Raw genomic sequence first — 20,389 nt, 5'->3', positions numbered from 1 at the left:
CCAACTCCAGGGAAAAGTTAGTCATGTGGTTTTCAGAAGATGAAAGCTTAAGATAAAGACGGAGAGTGTTTGATGCTGGAGGTGGGACTGGTGTTATATAGGTCTTAGCCGAAACATGTGATAGTCACTGTAGGGGTAGCTGGAAAGAGAAGTGTGTGGCTCAATTAACCAGCTCAAACAGATCCGTGAGGACGAGGGTAAGCATGCTCCTGGCTGCTCTGTGCTGCCTGCTGTGGAGTTTCCGGACCTCCGCTGGCCATTTCCCTCGAGCCTGTGCCTCCTCCAAGAGCCTGATGGAGAAGGAATGCTGTCCAGCGTGGACGGGTGACAGCAGTCCCTGTGGACAGCTCTCAGGCAGGGGTGCCTGTCAGGACATCACGCTGTCCAAAGCTCCACTCGGGCCTCAATACCCCTTCACGGGGATGGATGACCGGGAGGCCTGGCCCTCCGTCTTTTATAATCGGACCTGCCAGTGCTTTGGCAACTTCATGGGATTCAACTGTGGAAATTGCAAGTTTGGCTTTTGGGGACCAAACTGCACAGAGAAGCGACTTTTGGTGAGAAGAAACATCTTTGATTTGAGCGTCCCAGAGAAGAACAAATTTCTTGCCTACCTCACTTTAGCGAAGCATACTATCAGCCCAGACTATGTCATCCCCATAGGCACCTATGGCCAAATGAATAATGGATCTACACCCATGTTTAATGACATCAATGTTTATGACCTCTTCGTCTGGATGCATTACTATGTGTCAAGGGACACACTGCTTGGAGGGTCTGAAATCTGGAAAGACATTGATTTTGCTCATGAAGCCCCAGGTTTCCTGCCTTGGCACAGACTGTTCTTGTTGCTGTGGGAACAAGAAATCCAGAAGCTGACCGGGGATGAGAACTTCACTATTCCATATTGGGATTGGCGAGATGCTAAAAGCTGTGACATTTGCACAGATGAGTACATGGGAGGGCGCAACCCAGCAAACCCGAACTTACTCAGCCCAGCATCCTTCTTCTCCTCTTGGCAGGTAAGACATCCTGGACATACAATATCAGAGCATAAAAAAAACCTCAGCTATTGCTTCTGCAGGCAGGCCTTCATAGACGCTCCTCTGCAGCTTTCCTGCCAGGAGTAGAAAAGGTCCTCTATTAAAAGTTCTCAGCATACCTTGTATTTTTCCTTTACAGCACACTTCACGATTGTAATTACACAGATATTTGCGTGGCTATTTGTCTAATATCCTCCACCAGGTTCCTAAGCTCTAATAAATACATAGTATTTGGCTCATCACTGTATCTCTCAGTACCTAGGTTGGTGCCTCACAAGTGGAAAGGGCTCATTATCTGTTCAATGAATGGATGAATGTTCAGATGATTAAGCAGGTTAATGATCTAGGTCAATGTTTCTGAAATTTTCTTCACAATAAAATTCATACAGTGTACAAATTACAAATCCCTGGTCTTACCCTTAGACCCATTGATCAGAATCTTCAGGAGAGGGTTCTTGGGAAGGCATCATTGACTAAATGTCTATGGTGATTATTATCATCAGGAAAACTGGGTGAATATTATTTAGATTAAATCTTTTTAAAAAGTATATGAAGACCCTGGGGCCCGAATAGGTACGTAATGAAAATGTTCATTTTCATTTAGCATGTGTGAAGCCCCGTTGCAAGACTTTTTGTGTAGTAACTCAGTTAATACTTTTACTAACCTTTCTCCAGTCTAAGGATTGAAACACTGAGGTATAAAGGTAACTTGTACAAGATTGCAGAGCCAAGAAATAGCAGAGATAGGTCAGGCTGGGCTGCCTGATTACCTATAGTATTCCCAAGGATGTGACTGCTATGATGTCTTTAACTGAAGGATCTGGCTTATTCCACCTCATTTCATTTTTTTTCGTTAGGCTGCAGAAGAAATTTGCTTTTTTTCCTAAATATATTCAAACTTTAGAGGTACAAGGTAAGGAATTAAAATTTTGAAATTTAATTTCTATTTCTCCCGTTCTAAAATTTTCACTCTGGATTAGGGGCAAAATGTGACCCACAAAATATGCTTTTAATAATTTAAAACCATAAGGTGAAAGGAATGCTTTTCTGTCTTTATTCCAAACATTTCTAATATAGAATTTTGACTAGCAGTGCTTTATGGAATCAAGCCCAATGTTTAAATGAGATGGGAAGAATCTGGCATCCACATCTTGCACTCTACAGACTTGATATATTAATGGCTTCCTCCCCTTCCCACTAAGTTCACACACCTTCCAAATGTAATCTATTGAAGCTCATTGGAAATTGGTCATGGTGTATTATCTGGTATGACTAATGCCAAGTATTTACCAAGAGTAATGAGTGTTTTTTGCAGAAAAGGCTGGAAAAAGATGAGCCTGAAAAAAACCTATTTCAATAAGCCTTTGGATCTCCCACCTTAATCTATAAAATGCAAACCTCTCATCTAACACTCTCATCCTGTTACTGCTTAAAATACTACTAAGTTAGGATAGGGATTTTCAGTCATTTATAATGCTTTCCTTACCTGTACAGTTTCACTTGACCCAGAAAGGCTGGTGTCTTATCTAAATTACCAAAAATGTGACAACATCCACACCGAAGCTTAATAGATAGATACTAATTGATATTTTATTATAGGAGATATATGCTACTTGGTATTACTAGCAATATATTTGCTTTTTTTTCCTAATCATTTATTATTGAGCGGAAAGTCCTTACCCTCCCCTTTTTTCTTTATAATTGTGGCCAATTTTATTTCTAAATAAAACTTTTTGGGTCTAGTGGGTAAACACTGGACTGAAATTATTACATTAGGTTCAATATTATTCTATAGTTAAACTGCTGTGTAGTAGTTGGTGTTAAAAACAAAATTTGGAAATAGAGTGAACAAAGACCATTGAAGAAAAACAATCAAATGATAGTTTAAATTAAAAAGGAAGGGTCTAAATTAAAAATTAAGAGTCTGACTCTTGATTTCATCTCCGGTCATGATCTCATGGTTCATGAGATGGAGTCCCGCACCAGGCTCTGTACTAACAGTGTGGAGCCTGCTTGGGATTCTGTCTCTCTCCCCTTCTTACTCTGCCCCTCCCCAACTTGTGCTCCCTTCCTCTCAAAATAAATAAACATTAAAAAAAAAAGAATGTGTCTGTTTCTAGAAAAAAAAAAGGAAATGCAAGAACATTTGTATCTGCCTACTGTTGAGTAGTGTCACTGTGTGAGGTGACAGTCACCATTTCCATTTTTTCTCATAGTCTCTCTGGTTACCATCCTTTAAAAATGAAGATCAGTTGTTTATATCAATTTAATGCAGTTCTCAGTATCTAAATCACTTAGGGAGCTTAAATAAATTTCATGGATCCATCCACCTAATTTCTGCTGGAAAATTCTCTTCAAGTAGTCTACTGTGAAGTTGAAGCATCTGTATTTTTAAAACCTTCTCTCATTTGTTTTTTTATTTATTTTATTATTATTATTATTATTATTATTAATTTTATTTAACACTTTATTTTAGTTTTTGAAAGACAGACACAGAGCATGAGCAGGGAAGGGGCAGAGAGAGAGGGAGGCATGGAATATGAAGCAGGCTCTGGGCTCTGAGATGTCAGCACAGAGCCCAATGCAGGGCTGTAATCCAAGAACCGTGCGATAATGACCTGAGCTGAAGTCAGACACTCAACTGACTGAGCCACTCAGGCAGCCCTTATTTTTAATTTTAGAAAGAGAGATATGGGAAGAGGGGCAGAGGGAGAGGGGGAGAGAGAGAGAGAGAGAGAGAGAGAGAGAGAGAGAGAGAGAGAGAATCTTAAGTGTACTCCACGCCCAGTGTGGAGCCCAATAGGGGGCTTGATCTCACGATTCTCAGATCATGATGTGAGCCAAAATCAAGAGTTAGACTCAAGCAACTGAGCCACCCTGGTGCCCCTAAAACCATCTCTTGTGATTCTAATATGCAACCATCATTGAGAATCACTGACTTAATTAATCTTGAAATTGTTTTGGTATCTATTTCACTTTACAAACAGGTTTTGTAATAAACACATCACTAGTTTAAATGTTTTTGCTGGAATTGTACACTCAAATCAAGAAGTACTACTTTGTTTGGAGAATCAAATAGCTTCCAGATTCAGTGAATTCATGGAGACCTTCAAAATTAGATAGACTGATGGCCCCTTTCATGCAAAGCCTCCATTTTCCCTCAATTTCAGATATATTTTACAATATAAAAATAGAGGCTTTAGAAATTCATAGCATTTATTAACTGTGAGCTAAGAGACACTCAGTGGTGTGTACCATAGTGTCCTTACTTTATAAAGGAGGACAGAGAGATGCCCAAAAAGGTATGATTTATACAAGGTCACACAGGTGAGGATTGAAACCTGGTGACTCTGACTCCAATGCTATTTCTCCTGTTAATAAGGAGCCATTTAGGCTAGAAGAAATCAATTAAACCAATAATTTATGGATATAAAATTTGACTTGTAGTTACTTGTTCTTCCTTAAAATTGAGTTGCACAGACAAATGGGGCAGCTATTCTGTAGTCCTTTACATTTATGTTATGATAGAAATATTCCATTACGTTTTTACTGATCCACATCCCTTACTCAGGTAGAATTTACCCTCACTCCTTTGTGCTACATTACACTTGGTACAGATTTCTATTATAGTATCTATAACTTTTCAGTACATGGAATGGTTTTCAAACCTGTCTTTGTCTACCATACTGTCTGCGGCTCCAAAGGTAGAGACCATTTCTAATTTACTTTTGTATCCACAGAGCCCAGAACCATGATATATACATAAAACGGACTTTAAAAATGTATGTTGAACAAAATTAAAAGTCATAGAAATGTTAGCTCTAAAAATAACATGGATTAAAAATTAAACTCTGCATGCCTGGATTTCTAGAACCTTAGACCATACTTCTTTATAGCACTGGATCATCAAGGTCAAGGACACAACAATGCAAAATAAGCAGTGATTCACTCAAAGTGTAGAATAAAACATTTTATGTAGTTCTTTCTGGGCTTCTGTATGTATGTTTATATGCATTCATGCAAAAAAAAAAAAAAGAAGAAGAAAGAGCATACAATAGAGGAGATCAAGCAAGTTACAGAGTATTATTTAAGTGAGATTGAGTTTCCCATTACATAAAATAATATATTAATTATTGTTAGTATTTTTAGAAAAGTATTTTTCTTATATTCAGAATTTATGTCTTTTGTGTATATGTATTTTTTTCATTTATTTCTTTAATGACAAGAGCTTTTAATGTAGAAGCATGTTTGTCATCAGCTAAAACAGTCCAATATATTTGGGGATGGGGGGGTTCCTTAATAACATTAAAGTATAAATACCTGTGCTCAACACAATTAGATCCAATGTTAGGCAAGCAGCATATAGACCAGCCATAAAAAACGAAAGGTAGATCAGGAATAACTGTCATGATGTATCAAAATACAGAGAAAAACCAAATATTTCCTAGACGATAAATGCGAGTGAAATGTGGCCAGGGAATTCACTCATCAGGTGAAAAGCACATCACATGGAAGGAAACAGTGGGAAGAAAAAAAAAAAATAAGTCACATTTCAGCAGAGAGTCATGGGTTTTAGGTAACCATGGCAACAGCTCAGTGAAATAACAGCTTCTCTTTTTTCTTTATGGAAAAGATTCTGTGGAATGTCATATGGTTTACTTTCTCCCCCCCCCCACCCCCATAAACCTCTAATGCCCTAATAGAGTCTTTGCTCCTGAAAGCTTTCAATAACTGATAGTTTATTGCTATTTATTTAAGTTTAAGAGAACACTATCTAGAGTCACCTCCATTAATCTGTTTGTTCTTTCTGTCTCTCTTTTTTCATTTGACTTGGGACACTTGATTTTTCCCCCATCATATGCTACCAATCACCTGTGTTGAAATAGAAAAAGAACAAGTTCCTCATCAGAGGATCTCTGCCACTTATCAGACTCTGCCTCTGCCACTTACTAGATGATGTTGCACAAGTTATTTAGAGTCTTTGACCATTGGCTTGTCTCAACAGAAAGCAAAATAGGGTTTTGTTACTTTTGTATCTCAGCTACAAGATCATGGACAAGTTACTTAATTATTCTAGGACCTTTTTTTCTTTAAAATTAGAATAATATATCTTGGGGCGCCTGGGTGGCTCAGTCAGTTAAGCATCAGACTTCGACTCAGGTCATGATCTCACAGTTCATGAGCTCAAGCCCTGCTTCGGGTGAGACCTGCTTCTCTTTCTCTGCCCCTTGTGGGATTCTCTGTCTCCCTCTCTCTCTCTCTCTCTTCCCTTTGGTCACTTGTGACCTCTCTCTCTCAAAAAAAAAAAAAAAAGAATAATATATCGTAAAGCATTATTGTAGAGGGATTCAGTGGAATCTGTTCATGTAAAATGACTGGTTTAGTATCTGACATATTCTTTGAGTCCCACGTGTGGTAATTATTATTATATATTTATATGATATATCCATGTTAGTTATTACAACAATGAATATTCAGTAAGTGTTATAGAACCACAGTTAAAAACGATTTGGGGCCTACCCAACGGTCTTGTATTCAATAATAATATAAGAGCTGTCATTAAACACTCTATACCTGAAACTATATACTTAGTGCTTTGCATATGTTAAATTATTTGATCCTTCCTAAAAAGTTGTAATAATCCCTATGTGCAGATGAAAAACCGTAATACTCAGAGAGCTTAAGTAATTTGCACAAGGTCATGTAGCTAATAATAGTCAATATTGGAAAGCATGTCTGACTATAATCTCCATGATCCTAACCATTGTGCTAACAGTTTCTCCTCCCTGCCTCTCCTCCTGTATCAAATATAAAGATGATAATTTGGGATTAAGTTTTTCAAATTATTTCTGGAGCCAGGGTAGATTTCCTCCTCGTTACTAATACATCCAGTCATCTGAGCACTTAGTCACTTGACAGTTGGCATTTCAGCAAAAAATAGTTCCATTCAAACCTCTCTAATTTAAACGAGTCAGCTGTAGGAGTCTTTGAGGCAGTAGGATCTTTTGAAAATATCCTGAGATGGTTTATTATTCAAACATGGATGTATATGATTTTGTTTATGTACCTGCCGTGATGTCTAATCAGCATTATAAAGGAATGCAATATATTATAATCAATGCAAAAGTTAAGTTAGCTTTAGTCAACCACTCCTAAGCCACTTACAGGCAGTAATAAATGCAGTGGATATATAAATTTGGAATCAGGACTGTGGATTAATGTTCTAGCTCTGGCTCTAAATATCATAAGACCTTAGACAAGTTACCCAACAGATCTATTTCTCAATTATGCGTGGATAAAAGGATTGAGGAATGTTGTAAAGTGTGAGGAAAACCAGAAGCTGACATTTTCTGGGTAAAAAAAAAAAAAACTGCTGCTTCCTATTATTATTTTATTCCATTATTAATATAATATATATGAATTATACATTAATATGTTATATATTTTTATTTCCTGTTACATTTAGTATGATTTCATGTTACAGTTGAGAAAATTAGCAAGTCTAAATAACATGCTCATTGACACATTGCTAGTAAGCAACAGAGCCAGAACTGAAGCCCCTGCCTACCTAACTTTGGAGTCCAATTATTTTCCAACATACAACGCTTCAATTCATAAGTGATGTCTTAGTAACCAAAAATTAAAAGCTTCTTGAAGTGTCTCTATTTAACACAGTAGCAGCCATTCCTAGGAGGCATGGCTCCTTCAGTTCTAGCTCACGGTAGTTTAATTTGCCTTTACGTTTCTATAGATTGCAAGCTCACTGGAGCAGGAGACTGACTGTCTTGATTATTTTTAACTGTGGTGCAAACAAGTGACCAGGAAGGCTTTTCACTTCTAAAATATTGCCTGCATTGGGCGCCTGGGTGGCGCAGTCGGTTAAGCGTCCGACTTCAGCCAGGTCACGATCTCGCGGTCCGTGAGTTCGAGCCCCGCGTCAGGCTCTGGGCTGATGGCTCGGAGCCTGGAGCCTGTTTCCGACTCTGTGTCTCCCTCTCTCTCTGCCCCTCCCCCGTTCATGCTCTGTCTCTCTCTGTCCCAAAAATAAAAAAAAAAAAAAAAACCAAAAACGTTGAAAAAAAAAAAAATAAAATATTGCCTGCATCAGGCTCCTCAGGGCTCAGTCTCACAAACCATGAGACTACAGGCCTTAAGCCAAAATCGAAAGTTGGTCACCCAGCTGTCTGAGCCACCCAGGTGCCCCATAAGACAGGATTTTAGATGCTACTTTTGTACTCTCCCACACTTAGACTCAGCTTCCTCATCATTAAAGTAGGGATAAAATCATATAAATCTATGAAGTACATGTGTGAAGTTTTAAAAATGTACACAGAGATGCCTTCCTCATGGTGTGGAACATAATAGGGCCAAATACACACTTAATAAAAATGATATATTAAAAAAAATATCTTCTAGGGCAGAGGTCAGTATCAACAGAACGAGGGTAAAAGGGTGTTTAACATGTGTGTAGTTGAAGATTCATTGGTTCATCCATTGATTTGTTTATTCATCCATCAAATTTATTGAGCCTCTATTCTAGGTTGTGTGATTAATAATGATAATGACAACAATAATAAAGTTGTCCTCATGGAGATCACATTTTCTAAAGCAGATGATATTGTTTATTAAGGGAGTGTAAAGTAAATGGAGTCTAAATTTGGCAAATAATCTTACCTACTCAGTGGGCACAGACATCCTGTGGAAGGATGTGCTTGTTATGAACCATCAGTGATGGCAGGGTGGTTTCTCCTTCATGTTTGTTTTGAATTAGGATTGATATCTTGCTATTTAGTTCATTGCTCTCACCAAATCTAAGGCATCAATGATTTTAAGATGAATAATTTATATAGTATTGAGACAAAAAAATAAATGCCTATTAAATTATGATGTGATATTTTTAATCATTTAGAATTTTTATTTTACATTTATACTGAAAGAGCACCTTTTAACTTATTTAGTGAATTATTTTTTATCATAGCTTATTTTTCTGCCTAGATATAAATGAAACTATACACAAAATAATTCAATGAAGGATTCATAAAAATTATTCATATTTAGAGTCAGATTCTTTTATTTTATTTTTTTTACATTTATTTATTTTTGATAGAGACAGAGCACAAGTAGGGGAGGGACAGAGAGAGAGGGAGACACAGAATTAGAAGCAGGCTCCAGGCTCTGAGCTGTCAGCACAAAGACTGACGTGGGGCTCAAACTCACAATCACAAACCATGAGATCATGACCTGAGCCGAAGTCAGACACTTAACCAACTGAGCCACCCAGGAGCCCCACGAGTCAGATTCTTTCGAATTCTTTTGAAGTCAGGGTTGACAGTGTCTTTTTTCTTTTTTTTTTCTTTTTGAAGTTTTATTTATGTTGAGAGAGAGAGAGAGAAAGCATGAGCAGGGGAGGGACAGAGAGAGGGAGAGAAAGAGAGAGAGAGAGAGAGAGAGAGAGGGAGAGAGAGAGAGAGAGAGAGAGAATCCCAAGCAAGCTCCGCACTGTCAATGCAGAGCCCTATGTGGGGCTCAAACTCACTAACCATGAGTTGATGACCTGAGCCAAAATCAGGAATTGGACGCTTAACTGACTGAGCCACCCAGGTGCCTCATGTCTGTTTTTTCTGTAATATTGCCTCAGCCTTGAGGATGAGGTCAGACACCAGACCCATGGCAAGGAGTGAGTGTGCTTAGGCATGAACAAAGTCACAGCATGGAGAAGCCCAAGTAATGCCCAGAGAAGGGTAGCCAATCTGACTTTGGCAGTCAGATCACACAATTTGTAAGCAAATTGAAGAGCAATTCCCATATTCAAGCTATATTCTAGAGGTAGAATTGAAACAATTGATTAATGATCTCAATGTGAAAGACATAAGAGAATAAAATACAAATGAAAACTCACCAGTTACTCTCCAGGTTAAAAATTATGATTCATGGGCTTCTGGTTTGAGCAGCAGGATGGTTGGTGTGATAAGAAACGTAGAGAGAGGAACAGATTTTTGGATTTTAAATGTTCCATTTGAGATATGTGTGAGATAACACTGAAATAAAAAGTCCAAGATGGATAAACAAAGTTCAGAGTTCAGAGTGGTGGTTTTGAAGCAGAGATAAGAAGTAGGGAGTTCTTATCATGTATTTGCCATGTAAGCCATGAAACTTGTTAGAGCCAAAAGACATATAAACAGAGAAAACAAGTGATGGCACAGATGTGACTCAGTACCAGGGCTAGCTTCATGGGCACACAACTGGCAAAGTCACACAATGAATGTTTAACAGATGTTTGTCAAAATAATTTCTCATCAAATAAATATTTGACAAAATTATATGAAGTAGTTATTAGTATCCCCATTTTACAGATGAGACATAAGAAATTTGACTCATTTTCTTAATTAGATGCAAGACTAGAAGTCTGTTCTAGATTTTAACTTTCACTGCTTACGCTGCCCTGCAACCCTCAGATGGGCTGCTTCCTTCAACAGTTTAATTTTTTTAATGTTTATTTATTTTTGAGAGAGAGAGACACACACAGTGTGGGCAGTGGAGGGGCAGAGAGAGAGGGAGACACAGAATCTAAAGCAGGGTCCAGACTCTGAGATGTCAGCACAGAGCCCTATGAGGGGCTCGAAGCCACAAACTGCGAGATCATGACCTGAGCTGAAGTCAGACGCTTAACTGACTGAGCCACCCAGATGCCTGTCAACAGTTTACTTAAAAATATGAACCTCTTGATGATAATCTCTAGCCACAACTCCTTTAACATAAAGGTTTTTGTGTAGATCATCTGTACCCGGTTGGAGGAGTACAATAGCCGTCAGGCTTTATGTGATGGAACTCCAGAGGGACCATTACTGCGCAATCCCGGAAACCACGACAAAGCCAGGACCCCAAGACTCCCCTCCTCTGCTGATGTGGAATTTTGCCTAAGTCTGACACAATATGAATCGGATTCCATGGATAAAGCTGCCAATTTCAGCTTTAGGAATACACTGGAAGGTAACTCCCATTTATCACTCATTTAAAATTTCTTCTGTTTTTCTGAATCATGTTTAGAATCTCTTATCCAAAACCCTGGTCCCAGATATGTTTAAGAACGCAGAATTTTCTGAATAAGGAAATTGGCATATTGCCTATGTGGCCAATAATCCTCACAGAGTCTGAGCAGCACACCATAATCCAACACATATAACTCTTCAGCGAGATGTAAGAATACACCCACCATGGCAATAAAGAAAGATGGTTGGCAGCCTCAGGGTGACTAAGGTCAAGTTTCTTCACTAACAGAGTATTGGTGCTAAACGAAATATTGTCAGACCATTTTGTATTTTGGAATTATAGATAAAAGACTGTGAGTCTATCATATTTTGCAAGTCTTAGTATTTTATCTACTTTAAAATATTTTGGGAATGAGGCTCGTTGAGGCAAGTCCATTCTCTTACCTCCAATAAGGATAAAACCTATATGTCAGGTTAAGTCGCCATCCCACCACCCCTTAAAATTTTTGTACTTTGCCAGAGATTCCTTCTCAGAGGCTCTTCTAGGTCCTTTTCCTACAAAGTTCTCAGTCTTGCTTGCTCTTTCCTTCAGCACTTTTTCATTCCTCTCTGCTCAATGCTGTTCCAGTCATGAAACCCACTTTTTTCACTTCAATATGCATTATGGAAAAAAACTATAAAAAACAAACAAAAACCAACTAACCAGCCAGGAACATTCACTTAAGTCATAGATTTAATAGGAGTTTTGGGAAGACAGGTGGCCAACTTGTAGCAATGTTGACAACTCAACATTAAACAGTCCACCTCTTAAAAAACTCTTTGGCACACTACCATGTAAATAAATCTTTCTCTCCTTTCTTTACTTTTAACTTTTTTTAAGTTATTTTTTTGAGAGAGAGAGAGAGAGAAGGAGAATAAGTGGGGGAGGGGCACAGAGAGAGAGACGGAGAGGGAGAATCTTAAGCAGCCACCATACTCGGTGTGAAGCCCAACATAGGGTTTGATCTCACAATCCTGAGATCATGAGCTGAGCTGAAATCAAGAGTCGGGTGCTTAACCTTCTAAGCCACCCAGGCGTCCCTTGTCTTAACCTTTTTGCCTTATTTTCTTGTCATTGTAATTGTTGTTTTATCCAACTTCTGTTGCTCAACTATACAGAATAATTGTACTGTGTCTTTCATATCCCTGTTTCCTTCTAATCCACAACCTCAGGGCCTTGCTCTCCCCAAGAAGCAATTTAAACAAGAAGTATATCACCCTAAAGAGGAATTCTGCTTCTAGCCATTAAAATAAAAATTATGTTTATCTTCCGAAAGTAATATTAATGATTAACATTTTCCTTCTAATCACTATTTGCAAGGCACCATGTCAAACATTTTGTATAGCACTATCTCACTTCTTACAACCATCCTCTGAGGAAGATAGCACCATTATTTCTAGTTTAAAGAGAGGAAACGGGACTAGAGATTTTATATGACTTGGCTATAACCACTCATTCATTAAGTGACAGAGCTAAACTTGTTCTGAAAATTGTCAAGTGCCAAGATCCCAGAGTCCTTTCCATTGTATTCTGATGACCCAGAGTGGATTGAGAGTTTCTTGAGGGTGAGCCATAAACATATCAAGCTGTACCTTCAATAATATAAGAAGGCAGTGCATGGTTCCAAGGTGTCTAAGAGACTATATGCTGGGACAAAGGGGTACACACAAGGGACAAAGTTTCACACACAAGTTGGCAGTCACCATTTGGGAGGATTGGGTGTCCCATTGGACTTTGCCAGAGGTTAACAACAGGACTACATTTTTTTTTCTTTTTTCTTTTTTAAATTTACATCCAAGTTAGTTAGCATATAGTGCAACAATAATTTCAGGCATAGATTCCTTAATGCCCCTTACCCATTTAGCCCATCCCCCCACAGCCCTTCCAGTAACCCTCTGTTTATTTTCCATATTGAAGAGTCTCTTATGTTTCATCTCCCTCCCTGCTTTTATATTATTTTTGCTTCCCTTCCCTTATATTCATCTGTTCTGTATCTTACAGTCCTCATATGAGTGAAGTCATCTATTTGTCTTTCTCTGACTGACTTATTTTGCTTAGCATAATACCCTCTAATTCCATCCACATTGTTGTAAATGGCAAGATTTCATTCTTTTTGATTGCCGAGTTATACTCCATTGTATATATATTACCACATCTTCTTTAACCATTCATCCACCGATGGACATTTGGACTCTTTCCATACTTTGGCTATTGTTGATAGTGTTGCTATAAACACTGGGGTGCTTGTGCCCCTTCGAAACAGCAACCTGTATCCCTTGGATAAATACTTAGTAGTGCAACTGCTGGATCGCAGAGTAGTTCTATTTTTAATTTTTTGAGGAACCTCCATACTGTTTTCCAGAGTGGCTGAACCAGTTTCCATTCCCATCAAGCAGTGCAAAAGAGATCCTCTTTCTCCGCATCCTTGACAACATCTGTTGTTACCGGAGTTGTTAATGTTAGCCATTCTGACAGGTGTGAGGTGGTATCTCATTGTGGTTTTGATTTGTATTTCCCTGATGATGAAAGGCAACCGATGGAATGGGAGAAGATATTTGCAAATGACATATCAGATAAAGGGTTAGTATCCAAAATCTATAAAGAATTTATCAAACTCAACACCCAAAAAACAAATAATCTACTGAAGAAATGGGCAAAAGACATGAATAGACACTTCTCCAAAGAAGACATCCAGATGGCCAACCAACCCATGAAAAAATGCTCAACATGCTTATCATCAGGGAAATACAAATCAAAACTACAAATTCTGTCTTAATGACACTGCATAGTCAGGCTGCATACTTAAGGGAACAGAGGTACTTTATACATTTTTCAGGCAGATTTCCTAGCAGTGAGAAAGCATGGAACTTTGTCACTAAGGAACATGGGCTGGTCCCAGAAATAAGGTAGGGGAGTGAAACTTTTCTGGGTCTCAAGTCTGAAAAAGAAAGTGGCTTGAGCTGTGTCAACTCAGATAGTGGCTTCTAAATGAGTTTCTAATGCACAGAGGTAAGTGCAGAACATCAGGTTTACACAAAGAATTTGCTGCTATTAATAAATTATGGTTGTGAATTATTTTATTTTTTGCAGTATTTTATTCTCTTTCACATCTAGTCTAGTATGCTTTCTTGAGGAGGAGAAAAAAAGCATATCATAGCACGTTATCTGGCACATAATAGGTGTTTGATAAGTTGATAACTGAGTACAAAAATAAAACCTAAGGCACTTCAAATTGCATAACCTACCACTTAGTTATTTATCCACATTGTATGTTGCCAACATACCAGTGGGAAAATCTTAGAAAATGTTGATCTGAGCTATCAGCAAAGATGTTCCCTGATCAAGGGCACATTTTTTTTTACTCTTTTCTTTAAACTTTTATTCAGAAATAATTTTAAGCCTACAGAAAAATTACAGCAATAAAACAGTACAAAAGACACACATATACTTATATGCACTTACTGTTTACATTATATCTTGTTTTCTTTCTCTCTCTCCCAATCTCAACCACTTGAAGGTGAGTTGTATAAATTAGAACACTTTACCCCTGGATTTGTCGGTGTATTTTTCCATAGAGTAGGAATATTCTCTTACATAGCCACAGACCAGTTATTAACTTTAGTAAATTCTATATTTATATAATGCTTTATTCTAATCTAATGTTTCCAATTTTTTTTCAATAGGCCTAATAATATCCTTTACAGAAATTTTTTTTTCTCTGTAACAAGATCCAGTGTAGGGGCAGTTAACATTTAGGTTGTCATGTCTCCTTAGCCTTCACTTTGAAATATTTTCTACAGATTTTTTTAATAAGATTGACATTTGGGGGGAATGCAGTCCTTTCCTCCATTTTTAAATAAAATTTCCTTGTTTTGAGTTTGTCTTATATTTCCTCATGATTGGATCCAGGAAATACATTATTATCCAGAATTCTACAAAGGTGACTTTGCATCTTTCTAAGAGGGTGTCACATCTGGAGGCACAGGGCAACCATCTGTCTCACAATGGTGATATTAATTTGATCATCTGCTCCAGGTGTGGTCCAATTTCTCCACTCTATAATTACTAATTTTTCTCTTTCAATATAATAAATTGACTACATGGGGACATTTTTAATATAATGCAAATATTCTGCTTTCTCCTGAAGTTACCCTCCATTGATGGTTACAAAATGATGACTTTCCAACTTCAGCACTCCCTTTACATTTATTAGTCAGCACTTAGGATTCTACTGTTAGCAAGAGCCCCTCTTTTTTCCTCCCTTCTTCCCTTCCTTCTTTCCTTCCTCCTTCCTTTTCCTTCCTATCTATCAACTGTATACTGATATCAATATATCTATGGTATGAAGTAAAGACTTTCAATTTGTTTTCAATAATATATAATTAATTAAGGTGCATAATTATCTCTATGCTCAAATGGTCCCAGATTTCACCCATGGGCACGCCTTAAGCTGGCTCTTATGCCTCTGTTTCACATCCCCACTATTGTTTTTGGCATTTTCTTTCTTTCTGGTATAGAAACGTATTCTAGAATCATCTTGTACCATGGGGAGTAAGTTTTGCTCACTGGACACATTTTGAAACCAGGATAGGGAAGGATGTGGGATGTCTGGGCTTGCAAGGAGTGCTCAAGTGAGTATAGCTGTGAGGAGAGCAGGACTGGAGCTCAAGTGAGTATGGCTGCGAGGAGAACAGGACTGGAGAAGCAGGAGCAAAGACAACTACTGCATTCTGCTCTGTCAGTAAACACAGGTGGAATGGAATTGTTGGTTTTTATTGAACCCCATGGTTATTGCTGCCCTTTGATTATTATTAGCTTTTTGAGGTGTGTGTAATTTCCATCCCATTGAACAAATTCTTGCAGCCAGTCCTGGGATGGAGGAACTGTTGTGTTTTCAACTACTGAAGTAGTTTATGTTACCTCAGCTTTCTTCCTAGATATAAGTCCTGAAATAAATATTGAAAATGTACCACTTGTGAATTGTGCAAAAGAGATTCATGTTCCTAGAAAAAGCAAAGACAAATAAGTCTGCATTATAAAAGGCAGTCTTCAGATTTGGCTAAAAAGTTCGTCCCCATGCTATATGGACTATTAGATTCAAAGAAGGATCTTCTCATGTCCAAATATCTGCCCATCGTGTCTTGTACTTCAAGTTTCATAATACTGCTAATGCAAAACTGGCAGTGGTATGTGTGTTGTGGGCTAAAGGAGAACCAACAGTTTAGCAAAGTGGTTAAAAGCAATCAAACTGACTGGAATTTGATCCAAACCCCACCACTTCCTAGACATACTATTTTGAATAAGTTATTTTACTTCTGGGCTTTAGTTTCATCATCTTTAAAATGTAGCTATGAATAATAATGTATGGGGTTTGTGTAAGGATAATGATAAAATACATGTAAGGAACTTATGATATTTCTTCAAAAAACGGCAGCAATAATTAATTATGTTAAACTTGGATTAGTTGTTGACAACTCAGTTATCACTGATTAGTTTTTCTGACAATCAGCCTAGAAACTAAGTATAGACTGACTCCTGAGAAAATAGGTCATGATGGGCTAGATGTAGTAGAAAAATAAAGAGGGAGAAAGGTGGGAAAATATTGTTGATATAGACCCAGAGATAGCATTTCTTGAGATAAATAGCTTTTCAGGGGATTCCCAAAAACAAAGGGACAAGGGAAAGGACAGCTCCTGTTACCCAAAAGAGAGGAAGGCGCAAGAACAAGAAACAATTCTAACTTAAAGTTGTGTTCACAACCCTAAGCACAACTTAGGATCATGGAAATGTACAGATGAAAGACAACTCTCTGTGTATTCACTCCAACATCCCATACTGTGCTGAGATGCCACTATGACAATATCCTTATGTGGCTATTCAAAGACAAGGACTAACCTACCACATGTGGGAGAAAAAAAGTTCCAGGATGATGGAAAAAACCTAGTTTTATTCCATTTAAAGAGCCCTCTATGATCCTGGTACTATAGTAAATTATGAACATACAAAGACATGCAAAGATGACAATTACATAGTTTCTGACCTCAAGGAGCTTACTATCTAATGAGGAAACACCATATGAATACATGGGTAAAACACAATATGATAGTATGCAGTGAGGTAGGAACCAAAGATAAACGAGAAATATTTCCTTAGAAGACAAAAGAAAAACCCTAGATCTTGAAATATCAATAATTATTCACCAAGAAGAGAAGAGAAAAGGCATTTCCAGCAGAGGGCACAACATGTGCAGTGGAACAGAGGTGTGAAAGTGTGAAATTAGTTACCAAAAAAAAAAATAAGAAGTTGTATATGGCTAAAATATTAACTTTGAAATGGGAAATAAGAAGTATAAAGGGTTTAGAATACATCATGTATACCTTTGTTTCTCAATCTTCTCTGGAGGAAAAAAACTTATACACCTCTAAAAATATGCCCACAGATCCCTAGGGAAATTAAGAAACTAAAGTTTGTTCCAAGTAAATGTCTCTTATAGCTTCCCTGTAAAAGAGATATATTTGAAAACCCAAAGTTTAAAACTCATGATATAATGTTCCTATCTTTAAGAATACATCTACATACCTTGTTTTGTGAAACATTGCTATAGACAATGTGGTCAGGAGAGGCCAGCAGGAAGTAAACATGATCTTCTCTATATGTCAGCAAGGTATGAAGCCAGCAGCCTTAGCAGAATGCTGTTGGGGGGATGATGGATGGTGATGGCTTGTTTTCAGGTATGGAGACTGAGATGGAGATGAGTTGGTTAGAGTAGAGCAACTTTTTTATACTCTAGAGTATAGAGTATCAGGAGCTCTTGGTAACCAAATGTGAGACAGACAGGTGCACAACACATTGAGGACGGTTCTAAAACATCTCCCACTGATTTCTCATAATTAGTCCTTGTTTTGGCTTCTCAATCTATACATCATTAAAAAATCTAGTTTATCTTCTTATGATGGCTCTTCTAAAATAAATGCTATTATGATTATCCAGAACTTTCCTTTCCAGCAGCCTTTCAACCCTTTCTATTTTTTTGTGACTGCCAGACACACCCCTGGGAAGTATATCACCTCTTCATTTGCTGGGACTTCAGCAGTTCAAGAAAGTAAAAAATAAGCTCTGGGCTTTAATAAAAGAAAATGGAAGTATTGAAATTTTGAATGATGTTTTATAACTGCATATTTGAAGAGAAAGACCAGCAGCCAGTCACACTGAAGTCTCAGAGAATGACCTAGTTTTCAGTCTTTGCTTGAGAAATGGACTTTATTAGGACATCCGGAAATGATTACACAGACTCAACAACTAAATTCCATTGAGACTGTGTAAATCTTAATGCCAAAGAGATCATTTCAGTGGAGTGGGACATTCTAGTGATAGGAAGGCTCCAGGCCTCTTGGGCATGTCTTTACCCATTTTGGGGGATCAGAAAGCTGAAGAGCTTGGTATAGATTGGTGTTCACTGACTTTGAACAGAAATGAAAGGTTTTAAGGAACTCAGACCAAGAAAACTTTTCCGAGCCTGGATTATTTAATTCCCCAGAATTACACCTTGGCAACCTTGTTGGTATTCTGATTAGGCAATATTCCTGATCATAATAATACCATTAAAAAATCTCTGTGTGCCAGACAATCTCATTTCTCACATGTTAGATGATTTAATCCTCACAACAGCCCTCTGATGTTTATTATTCACTGATTAAAGCATTATTTTAAGTAGTTATTCCAGTGAGTTTAGGAATCAATGTGTCTCCTTCCAGTTGAATGAGCTGATTCAACTCATTTGGCTCAAAGGATAGACTCTTTTCTCCTCACCTCAAGTTTGCAAGAAAAATAGGACCGTTCTAATAAATGTAGGAAATTCAGAAAAGTATCCTGTGTATAACTTTCCAAGTGGGTTTGCTTTGAATGTGCTTCTTTAACCAGGATATAACATTACCTTTTAAAAAGCCTGAAATAAAATAAGGGACTGCTATATACATATGTTTTAAGAGATCCAAGGCAGAAGTCATGCTCAGGGAAGAGTTAATACTTGTGTACTAGGTTCACAAAAAACAAGTCAAGCATAATTCCTATATATGAAATGCCTGTTAAATTCTTTATCAGTGCCTTGTTTTCCAAAGCATTTTATCTGGCCATTAGAAACTCTCTAACCAGGATGCAGTGATCACTTATTAGAAACTGACTTTTTGAATATTAGGGGGCATTTTAAATTTTGTGGACATAGATTTCTTTAGGCTCAATGACATTGTTCAGACATTTGGGTAGTAGAAACTCACAGTTTTATTTTATTTTATTTTTTTCAGGAAACAAAACCTTAAAAACAGAATAGTTTAGAGTTTGGGGATATTATTGCTTGATGCTCAGTAAACTTTTAGCAACAACTGTGATAATCTCAGAGATCTCTCTGTAAAAAAAAAAAAAAAAAAAAAAAAAAGAGAAGAAAAGAAAAGAAAAGAAAAAATTAGCATGTTGGGCCCTATATATTTATATAGTTTTGAATGATTCTTCTGTTTCTTCTCCCTCCAACTAGTTGTACTGGAATGCAAATTGTCCTTGTCAAATGTGAATATTGAGAAAGTAAAGTAATTTATTTAAGGCATGTGTCATCTTTGCTATGAATTAAGAGGTGCTGGTATTATGTACTGGCAAACGCCATTGGAAAGCTACAGTGGAGAAAGAGAGAGAAGAATTTCCCAGATTGGGGCAGGGCCCTATAAAGTAGATTGAGACACTGATTTTGAAAGAATATGGCAATATGTTTTAGTATCAGTTTTAACATTACTAGCATCTTCTTCCTTGTTTTAAAAGTGTATTTAATAATTACCTATTTAGGCTACTGTGAGAATGTACACACATCTAGCTTCTACTATATACACAGGAAATGTTTCCTTTTCCCTACTCCCATATTTGTAATCTTAAATAGTTATCCCAACTTCCCTTATAATTTAGCAAGGTTATTAGTCTTCATTAAATGTATTTATTCATAATAGAGAGATTTTATTTATTTTTTCATCATTTGGATTCACTGCTGGAGAAAATGGCTGTTTGCTAAAGGATAATCTCATTTTCCATTTAAGGTCCCAGAAGATCTTTAAGGAGCAAAATAATAATTCACCTGTTCTAGGTGTATTCTATTTTTATACCTTTATTTATCTAACAAATATGAGTTGAGAGACTTCAACATACCAAAGACAAAGTAACTATGTCTCATGTAGGACTGCTTTGTTATCTAAAATATTTTGGCTGCAGTATCTATTTACAACTCATACAAAATATGGAGAATTCCAATAAGATTTTGTTAATGTGGGTTATATTTATTT

At 37.3% G+C, this 20,389-nt stretch overlaps 1 protein-coding gene across 1 annotated transcript in view; it reads left to right on the top strand.

The window, feature by feature from the left end:
• Positions 1-203: 203 nt before the first annotated feature.
• TYR (tyrosinase) overlaps positions 204-20,389 on the top strand; it is a 105,191-nt gene continuing 85,005 nt past the window's right edge. Inside the window, exons 1-2 of the mRNA XM_030332539.1 lie at positions 204-1,022; positions 10,817-11,033. Of these exons, the coding sequence (XP_030188399.1) occupies positions 204-1,022; positions 10,817-11,033 (1,036 nt within the window). The remainder of the gene's footprint in view (positions 1,023-10,816; positions 11,034-20,389) is intronic.

Source organism: Lynx canadensis, chromosome D1 (assembly GCF_007474595.2).
Source record: "Lynx canadensis isolate LIC74 chromosome D1, mLynCan4.pri.v2, whole genome shotgun sequence".
Classification (NCBI taxonomy): domain Eukaryota; kingdom Metazoa; phylum Chordata; class Mammalia; order Carnivora; family Felidae; genus Lynx; species Lynx canadensis.
The sequence above is the reverse complement of the archived record's forward strand: the minus strand, read 5'-3'. Positions and strand labels throughout refer to the sequence as shown.